Source organism: Bidens hawaiensis, unplaced genomic scaffold (genome assembly GCF_021521415.1).
Source record: "Bidens hawaiensis isolate Kalapana, Puna unplaced genomic scaffold, B.hawaiensis_p1.1 tig00001016_1, whole genome shotgun sequence".
NCBI lineage: Eukaryota > Viridiplantae > Streptophyta > Magnoliopsida > Asterales > Asteraceae > Bidens > Bidens hawaiensis.
Genome location: NW_027491059.1, coordinates 2,968,586 through 2,978,850, shown reverse-complemented (window position 1 = coordinate 2,978,850; position 10,265 = coordinate 2,968,586). Strand labels below are relative to the sequence as shown.

At 37.3% G+C, this 10,265-nt stretch overlaps 1 protein-coding gene and 1 pseudogene across 2 annotated transcripts; both read right to left on the bottom strand.

The window, feature by feature from the left end:
* Nucleotides 1-217: 217 nt before the first annotated feature.
* Nucleotides 218-3,294, bottom strand: LOC143551782 (ACT domain-containing protein ACR11-like; annotated as a pseudogene). Its single transcript, XR_013138552.1, has 10 exons — nucleotides 3,181-3,294; nucleotides 2,228-2,288; nucleotides 2,001-2,126; nucleotides 1,825-1,919; nucleotides 1,658-1,742; nucleotides 1,508-1,567; nucleotides 1,350-1,405; nucleotides 1,169-1,274; nucleotides 504-572; nucleotides 218-427 (listed from the first exon to the last, which is right to left on the bottom strand). The product of XR_013138552.1 is annotated as an ACT domain-containing protein ACR11-like (transcript).
* A 1,458-nt stretch (nucleotides 3,295-4,752) lies between these two features.
* Nucleotides 4,753-10,265, bottom strand: LOC143552228 (chaperone protein ClpD, chloroplastic-like). Its single transcript, XM_077042507.1, has 12 exons — nucleotides 9,646-10,265; nucleotides 8,327-8,481; nucleotides 7,991-8,220; nucleotides 7,794-7,902; nucleotides 7,569-7,699; nucleotides 7,376-7,477; nucleotides 7,012-7,293; nucleotides 6,361-6,446; nucleotides 5,969-6,263; nucleotides 5,647-5,880; nucleotides 5,333-5,569; nucleotides 4,753-5,251 (listed from the first exon to the last, which is right to left on the bottom strand). The coding sequence occupies exons 1-12, from the start codon at nucleotides 10,263-10,265 to the stop codon at nucleotides 4,940-4,942; spliced, it is 2,793 nt and encodes a 930-aa protein (XP_076898622.1). The 3' UTR covers nucleotides 4,753-4,939.

Sequence of the window (10,265 nt, the reverse complement as noted above, 5' to 3'; positions counted from 1 at the left end):
GAAATTTCTTAAATTTACTCGTTTCGTTATTACAGAAGCACGAATGCAAGTGTAACCACGAACCAATGTCGTTGTATATATGAAACATCATTGAGGTGTCTGAATCTCAACCATTGGATAAAACAATCAACACAAAATGGTATGTTGCTAAAAAAAAATATGTAAAGAAGGCGGTGCGCGTATATGACAAGCAGTTATTAGATGTTTTCGGCATTGATCATCTTAATTAGACTCTTACATTGTGCTCTCATGTTTGAAATTAGAAAAGTAAGAATAAATATAAGAAAAATGATTCTACAAGAAAACATTATAGTCCAGCAAGTTAGGTTGCATACTCGGCTTCTGATACAATTTTTAAGAACCTTTAAAAACTCGAATCCTCTGTCGTCGGTCGCCTTAGAAAGTACCTTAAACTATTAGCCAAGACCTGAAAAATAGCCATAAAATGTTTAAATAATACACAAATTTTATATGATTAAATCTTGGATGTGATGATGTTTTACCTGTTGAAGCGGCTCGATAAGTGATCTGCCCTTGTAATTAACATGAAATTTGGCCTTGGCTAATAAGCCCTACATGACATAGATCATAGTCAATAAATAAAATTTTTATTCAAGATTTTAACTTTACTGAAAGATGATAAAATATACAGGTCGTGAGGTTGGGTGGTGGGTTAAACGGGTAATTATTTTAACCGATCCGAAAAGTTTGAGTCGGGCCCACTAGCCAATACTTTGTACCCATCTTTTTTTGTTTTATAAAATTGTTGTATTTAATAAGATTGTAAAAACTGTAGTTTTTTTAGCATTAATAGTCTATTGCCCCTTTACTCAACTTTAAATTATATTTTCCATGTAACCAACTTTAAACAATTTCTAGTTTAAGATAACCAACTTTTAGTTTTTCTTTCTATTTTGAGTATGTGTGTCAGTGTGTTCACCAAAGTACTCATCTGCATCTGTTTTCCCAATATACCTGAAATCGTAAAAATTTGAGAAAATACAATAGACCTAGATTATAAATTTGAAAAAAGATTGCCTGCTAATGCAGTTAGCTTTTGTTTTCTAAACTTTAAAATTTTTGCCCGTTTGAGCGGTTGGAAATTTGTTAACCCATATGGATTTCCAGATTGCTAAATTGAATATAACAGAGATTAATAGTAAATTACCTCAGTGTCAAACTCTCCTGATTCTACTGCAACATTTACATCAGTAAATATCTTTACAAGATCTACCAGTAATCCAGGCCGATCTGCGGTCTCCACCGACAGCAAACTGCATAAGTTAAGTATTTAACACCTGATTAAAATTCAGTTTTCATATTGCCAAATCAAGATGATCCTAATGTACCTTCGGTTAGGCCCATCATCATATACATGAATCCGGGTTGCAATGTCCACATCAAGCTGGATTAGTTAATCAACTATTAAACACGCTTCATTCATAAAAACTAAACATTTCTACAAAAAACTGAAGTTTATAAAAAAAAAAAAAAAACAATTGACTACCTTATGTTTTGGTGCCTCGATCCTAAAGGCTTCACCCATTGCTAACTGAGCACTTGATTCCTGAAGCATTAATTTCATAAACTTTAAATTAATTTTTTTAAAGTTAAAGGCAAAGTAGTGATTAAACACGAAAAAATATTAATATAATACCGGGTGATATTCAAGAAGATTGCTAATAATTGTTAAGCGTATCGCCTCTAGTAACTCTGGGTCCTCAACTTTACGTCCAGTCGAACTGCAAAAATTATAACCTCATATGAATAAACCAGTATATATAATATAATAGTAAAGAAGTGTTGATCCATATAAATGCATACGCTTTAGTTATCGAAAACTTGGAGTGTTTTCCGGAAGAATCCAGATGAACATTTGCTTTTACGACATTTAGTCCAAGGTTTGTAAGAGCTCTCATCTGTATTTATATCCATTTTCGTGAAACCAAATAAAAAAATGTAAATATAAGTTTTTGTTACAGATTAGTAAGGATTCATACAGTGTCGAGAAGAGCGCCGAGGCGATCTCCAAATGTAACTTCCACCACAGTTGCATCAATATCCGAGTCTTGATCTATGATCACTTTTGGCACTGGGATTTCATCAGTTTCTGCATAAATTTGATCCTGTTATGTTAGCCACCCAAATGAAATTAGATAAATTTGAAAATAATAATAATAATAATAATAATTTTTATAAATTAAATATTTTTCTTGAATCTTGATACCTTTAAAGCTGTGGATGAAGCTTTTGGAATCACAGTATTCAGTGAACATGAGTATGGCAATCTGGGTAGAACCCAAACATAATAATTAGCCCTAGATAATTTCGAGACTCTGATGCGAATTAGTAAATAATTTACAAAAATTATTTGATCTTAAATAGCATCATTGTTCATTATCATAATTAGGGCTGTAAAGGAACCGAACATTCGGCAGGCAGTTCATTTATATTCGTTCATTTAATAAACGAGCGGACATGAATAAGGAGTTTCGTTCGATTAACTAAATGCATCGTAAATGATGTTGAAGAGCATGTTCAAAGCTGAAATGTACAGTAATTAAAAAAATTAAATCAAAAATTTAAACCAACCCATTCTGACCCTAACCAAAACCAAATTGGCCCACCCTTTTATGAATCGACACGTTCCGACCCTAACCTGTTCTGACAGGACCCCTTTCAACCCGAACCCGTCTCAGCCCAAACCAAATCAACCCTTTTTTAAATTGAGTCTGTCCAACCCTAACCCGTACTGCTCAAAAAGCTCGTGGCTCGCTCGATAAAAGCTAGAATAAAACTTGATTTGAAACAACCTGGGCTGAGTTGGCTCATTTTTGTAACCGAGCCAAAATCAACCTGAGGGTCATGGCTCTGCTCGATGGCTCGAACTTAGGCTTGTTGAACTTCAAAATTGAGCTCGAGCCTAGCTGAGCTGCCTCATTTAATTTCTTTTCAAGCTCGAGCTCGAAACCACCCTGGCTAGACCAGGGAACAACCAAACTTTTTAATCTAAATTTTATTTTTTTTATATCCTTGCTATTTCTCATTAAACTCAAAAACGAACCCGACCCATTTTCCAGCACTATACTATATTTAAGAAGGCCTAGAAAACCTAAGAGATTAAAATCCACACAATGAAAGGTAGCTTATTTAAATGTAAAAGTTGAGTAAGCAGCATACCTTGATCTGGGCAAAACAGCAATGTATTTAACAGGATCAGAGGGTAATAATGAGAGATTTAGTCGTGGGTTGCTTTGCATTGTAAACCTTAACACTGTAACCACAAGAAGCCATGGATGCAGGTTCACTATGTTGAGTTGGTGAACAAGGTGGGTGTGAATGATATTATTATTGTCCTAACATATTGATGATTGGGATGAGTTAACAAATAATATCTTAAAGTGCCAGATAGATCACAAGTCACAGTGTACTCATCTAGCTAAGTTTGAATCCGAATATTCCTCTACTTTTGTAAAAGATATGGTTTTCATTACAAGAGTTTTGACTAGTTATTATAAAAAATCACTGTTAAAAATTATTATTATTATTATTATCCACACTCCCGCACCACATAATCTATGGAAGTAGAGGTGATAGGTACGGTTAACCAGTTTTTGAAATATCACTTACTAACCGTTACCAGTTATTGATTAAACGGGCAAAACCAGTTACAGTTCCTAAGTGGTTTTTAGTGGAAAGCCCCTTACCTATGTTACCGGTTCGTTTTGGTTATTGTACTATACCGGTTATTAACCGGTTTTGATTCTAGTTCAGTTCCGGTTTTGATAGGATTAACTGGTTGAGATTTGCACACCCACACGGAAGAGCTACGCAATGGCCGGTTCAAAGAGCTGTCGTCCGTCAATGTCCGTAGGAGCCAAGGACCATCATTGCGAGTGGTCTAACAACTTCAATATACTATTTATTATATTTTTCAGTAATATATAGCATATAAATGTATTCGGTTCTATTGTGAATAATGGTTTCAGATAATCGGGCCGGTGTCAACAACCACCATACCTGTCTCATACCCGCAAATTTTATACACTACCCCATAGCCCCATCCCATACCATGATACCACTCTAAAAGTATTTATACATTATCAATACATTATTTTCAAGTTATATTGGTTTTTATTATCCCAACTAACTTCTTTTGGTCGCTATCGACTCAAACTAACGAATTGGCTGCTGATGGCCCCAACTTTAACATATTTGTTCCCAACGGTCCGCGACTAACGGAATCCTAACACCGTTAGTTGCAGGTCGCCGGAAAAACGTTTTTGTAGGAAAAGTCAAATTTTTTTTCCAGAAAACACAACCCAAACACCGCCACCACCACCAATTGACACACCACCAACCAACCACCACTACTTGAACATCACCAACCAATTCCGACAAAGGTTCTAGGGTTCCAGCAACCTCAATAATTGGGGCTTTTACTAGAAAAAGGTTCCTAAAGGTTCGATACAAAGTTACAAAAATGCTTGGGACAAAAATGTTGAGTTTTCTGAAAAAAAAGTGACTTTTCTAGCCAAAAACGTTTTTCCGGCAACTTGCAACTAACGACGGTAGGATTCTGTTAGTCACGGACCGTTGGGAACAAATACGTTAAAGTTACGACCGTTAGCAGCCAATTCGTTAGTTGGGACCGACAACGACCAAAAGGCGATAGTTGGGATTAATAAAAACCAATATTCCTATTGTCAACCAAGTAGTTTATAAAATATGAACAAGATATAGCATCCCAGTTTATGAAATCTGAACAAGATATAAATATAATATCCCTATTACAACACTGAAAAAGAATAGAATTTGGCACCTCTAAACCTATAATCACCTTTCTCTAATATATACACTTATACACCATGCATACATATGAATCACCATTTACCGTAAAGAACTCGAAACAATCATCAGGTTCTTCACAAATATTTACCTACGACAACGCTGATGTGTCAGACAAGTAGACATTCCGGCGAGACTTATTAACAACCACCGGGTTTCCCGACCCATCAAGGTCAATGACAGCAGTGTCACCTTGGTCAAACTGACCACCAAGAAGCGATTCGCTCAAAGGATCTTCGACTATTAAAGTGAGGGCCCGCCGAAGAGGCCTTGCACCGTAGCTTCTGTCGAAACCTTGTTCACAAATGAGCTCCATTACGGGTTTAGTCACCTCCAAACTTATTCCAAATGAAACGAGCCGTTTCTTGACCTCTTCGAGCATCATATTTAATATCTCGAGCATCTGCAAATAAAGTTATAACCAAAGTTTTATGTAATTTGATCGATTATTATTTAAATAATGTTGTTTTTGCAATCAAAGTACCTGAGTTTTTTCAAGAGCACGGAACACGACAACTTCATCGATTCTGTTGAGCAACTCGGGCCGAAAGTAAGCCTTGAGTTCTTCCATTACAAGTGATTTCAATCCAGCATAAGAAGATGATGACGAGTCATCATCAAGCATAAAGCCAATAGAATTATGTCGACCCTTGGCGATAGCAGTGGACCCCACGTTAGACGTCATCACCACTAATGCATTCTTAAACGACACTCTACGACCCTGCATAATTTTAAAAGGTTAAATAACTTTATTTTATTTTATTCTTTTGCTTTTTTGGATTTGGGAGGTGTACAAACCTGAGAGTCGGTGAGGTGGCCGTCTTCAAAAATCTGAAGAAGAATGTTGAAGATATCGGGATGGGCTTTTTCTATTTCATCAAGAAGGACGACAGTGAAAGGGCGTTTACGGATGGCTTCCGTGAGGGTCCCACCTTCACCATACCCTACATAACCCGGCGGTGAACCTATTAACTTGCTGACTGTATGTCTCTCCATGTATTCACTCATGTCTAGTCTTAACATAGAACTTTCCTATAATTAACACAACAAAATCCCGTCAAAAAAATAATAATAAATAAATAACATGTGTTTTGGACTTTTGGGAGATGTAAATAATTACCGAGCCAAAATAAGATGCTGCTAGGGCTTTTGTGAGTTCGGTTTTGCCTACTCCGGTGGGCCCACAGAAAAGCATGGCCGCAATGGGTCGATCTGGATCTTTTAAACCGACGCGTGATCGTTTAACAGCGCGACAGATGGCATCCACAGCTTCATCTTGACCACAAACGCGTTCTTTCAACCGTTCATCAAGTCCCACCAATAGCATTCGTTCATCAATGGTTAGCTGTTGAATTGGGATTCCGGACCATAATGATGCAACTTCTGCTATTTCTCCAGCTCCCACTATTGAAGGCCTAAATGTAATTCAAAAGCCAACAATTATTTACTATTAATAATTTATAAATCCAAATGAATTTGCGTAATAATAGGTATAATGTAAGATGTGCATACTCTTGGTCATCAGATGTGGAAGTCAAATCGGTCTCATTGTCGGTCTCCTGCGGGTCAACAAGATTGCTACGTCTGCTTGCTAAAACCTGATTTCAGATAACACTTACGTTAACCAAAGTTGTGATTTTGACCCATTTGCTTAAGAATGGGTCACTATATTAGAAGAGATGCCCCGGCCCATTAGATCTAGGTTCGTAAACGAACCGAAAGGAACATGCTCGTGTTCGTTTAACATTAACCGAACAAACGATCGGACATGAACAATTAAACGAGTGGGTTTTCTTGTACGTGTTTGTTCATTAAGAAAATAAAGGTGTTCATGTCCATTTATGTCCGTTCGTTAACAATATAAATGAATGGTTCATGAATGAAAACGAACGGACATAAGTCATAAGTGACATAAACAAACGTAACTGAGTTAAAAACCAACTAAAGGTAAATGTGAACAGCCATATGTTGGGTCTAAAAGTTATTAAACTAGATTAAATTGTAATGAGTCTAAAAGGCTTAAATGAATATTAACGAACAGACTAAACAAACGACCATAAATGAGCAAACAAAACATGTGTTCATGTTTGCTCGTTTAGCTAAACGAACATCAACGCTCATTTACATGCCTAGTTAGATCAAAGCAATCGAATGATTCATTACCACATCATGCATGGCCTGAACAGCTTTAATCTCTTGCCAATAATCATCAGGTGATTTTGAAAGTATGTCAACTTGTTGCTCTTTTTTCTTTTTAAAAGCAGCCATTCTTGCTCGACTGCCCGCTTCATCAATTAAATCAATGGCTTTATCTGGAAGATATCTATCTGGAATGTATCTTGCTGACAGGTACACAGCTGCATTTAAAGCATCAAACGTGTATTTACACTTATGATGCGCCTCATATTTTTCCTGTAATCCCGTCAGAATCCGAATCGCGTCTTCCTGTATATTTTATATAATATTTTCAACATTAATATCATATTTTATGATTGTGTACATACGTATAGTTGTCATTAAATTAAACCTGATTCGGTTCTTCAATTAATACAGGCTGGAATCGACGTGCCAAAGCTTGATCTTTGTCAAAATGCAATCTATACTCGTCCATAGTTGTAGATGCAATACACTATAATAGAAAACATTTTTTGGTTATTAAAATAATTAAATACCACATTAAATTAAAGGTTTTAAAATGTTTTGAGGGAGAAAAAATAAACCTGTAATTCACCCCTCCCGAGCGACGGCTTCAAAAGGTTACCAATGTCAAGTCCAGATCCTTTGTTACCTCTTCCAACAGTGCCCGATCCAATTAGGGTATGAACTTCATCAATGAAAAGAATAACGTTGCCTACAATGTCACATTACAAAACGTAAACATGTTAAAATTGTCGGTGTTCATATAGCACGATTATGAAGTTTAAAAATATATAATGTGCGCTTACCCGACTCCTTAACCTCTCTAATTAATGAAGTTACACGCCCCTCTAATTCTCCCCTCTCTTTTGCACCGGAAATTAATAAACCAATATCCAATGACATAACCCGTTTCGTCTTCAGTCAAACAAATAAACATGTTAACAAAATTTAAATTCAAGAAACTAAACATGTGTTAAATTTATAAAATAAAAACACGACCCACCAAGAGAAACACGGGAACATTTGCATCGGATATACGAATAGCTAATCCTTCTGCAATTGCGGTTTTCCCAACCCCAGCTTGACCAAGAAGAATGGGATTATTTTTAGTTCTTCTACAAAGTATTTGAACAATTGTTTCAACTTCAGTGTCTCGCCCAATTACCGGATCAATAAGCCCATTACTAGCACGAGCCGTAAGATCCACACAAAATTGTTCCAAGGCATTTTTACCTGCAAAATTCCCAATTATAAATCATCGACATGGCATTGTAACAAATAGAGTGGCCTTGCTGTCACGATCCACCGAGAATGTTCTAAGACCCAAAAAAGCGTTTACCTTTTGCGCTTTCTTGTGACTTGCTGGACGTTTTACCAAAAGACGATTTCTTTAACATTTGTCTAGACGCAGGGGGTTCCCTTCCATCTTTCGCAAGCTCTCCTTGTAATCTCGACACTGCCACGTCAGCTAACTCGTTCAAATTTGCCCCTAATCTGAGAAAACATAGTTGAAACATTAATTAAAAGGCATGCACAATACAGACACCAGACCCTTATAACCAGACACCATCTCCCATCTATATGACTCGTATAGGCCTATATCTGTCAATCTGTCGTATAGATGGCAGAATGTGTCGGGAGACGTTGACCAGCTATATACGACTCGTATAGGCTTATATGAGTCCTATAGAGCTATACATATCATATAGGCACCTATACTAGTCGCATGTTCATTATTTTATGTTTTATAATTGAAAAAAAATTTAAACTTTTAATAGGATTTCATAATAAATTCTAAAGAAATATAGCCTAACTTTTGTTAGTTTTTACACGATAACCGGGCAACATCTGTCTGAGTATAACGAGGCAAGAATATTGGACAACATGCAAACCTAGGCGTCCAGAGGCGGACCCAATGCTTTATATAGTGGTCGTCCGCACCCCTTAAATTTAATTTTTTTAGGATTTATACGTTAAAATTTCAACCACACCTCAAGAAAATTGACACCAACCCCATGGATTTTTAAAACTGACCCCGAAGAAAACATTTCCTGGGTCCACCTCTGTAGGCGTCTATATGATTTTTATAGGCCTAACGCTTTATACAAGACATCAGGCCTATACACGTCGTACAGGCGTAGGTAACAAAGTAGGGTCGTCTGGCACCCAGTGCCAGCTTTGAAGGAGGGCAGGTTGGGTGACGGCCCCCGGCCCAATCACCCAGTAGGCCCGAATTTTTCTTTTTTGAAAAAAAAAATTATATATATTTTTATGTATAAAAATATGTATTTTTAATGTTTAAACTCAATTACTCAACTCATTTAGCTTATTTTTATAAAAAGAAATTTTGCACAACCCAAATCATAACCAGGTAAGCCCATTTAAAAATTTAATTGTTTAAACACAAAAAAGAAAAATTCTTTTACTTAAAGCCCAAATTTTTCTTTTTGCCTTCGGCCCAAAAAGTTTTAACGATTCTCGGAGACGGCCTTGCTGGCACCTATGTACGGATGTACCTATATGTCTCATATAGGCCTATACGATCTGTACAGGCCCTGACATGCTCGTGTCTACGAAATGTGCCTAGTGTCTAAACTCTAAACATAACATCACAACTAAAACTCATCAAACACAATAGCACTACGCTTCTCAACTCACTTTTCAAGAACACGACTAGCACCACCATCGTCCACCGTCAGCAACCCAATCGCAATATGCTCGGGCGCAATAAACTTATACCCCATCGTTCTCGAATACTCCACCGCAGCTTCAAACACCCTCTTCGTACTACTCGAAAACGCCACATCTGTAGCCGAACCCGACAACATATCAACCCCCTTATTACCATCACCATCACCATCATTCCAAATACTCCTAACAGCTTCCCGAGCCAACCCGACATCAATCCCACTTTCAAGAAACCCGTTACTCGACCGGTCCTCGGCGATCAAACCCAACAACAGATGCTGCGTAAAGACGGTGTCTTTTCCCAGCGCTTTCGCTTCTCGCTGCGAAAACATCACCGCCTTAATTGCTCTTTCGGTGAACCTCTCGAACACACCGGCGATAATAACAAAAGACCGACGTCTTGTTGTTGATACTCTAAGCTTATTAGTATTTGATTTCAAGGGTTTGTGGGCAATTGAAACACCGAAGTAAGTGGATGTGGATCGGGTGAAGGGTTTTGAAACGGGTCGGGTTGAGATGGGTGGGGCGAAAGCGGGTCGGTGGTGGATTGATAACGGAGATGAATATGAGGATGATGAGACCACCTCCAT

Bases quoted from the DNA above. Each gene is read 5' to 3' on its own strand.
- LOC143552228 (XM_077042507.1), bottom strand. From the start codon at position 10,265: ATGGAGGTGGTCTCATCATCCTCATATTCATCTCCGTTATCAATCCAC. The intron at 8,221-8,326 runs GTAAACGCTTTT...GGAATTTTGCAG, and splicing joins GTCACAAGAAAGCGCAAAAG to GTAAAAATGCCTTGGAACAA. The intron at 7,903-7,990 runs GTGGGTCGTGTT...GTTTGACTGAAG, and splicing joins ATGTTCCCGTGTTTCTCTTG to ACGAAACGGGTTATGTCATT.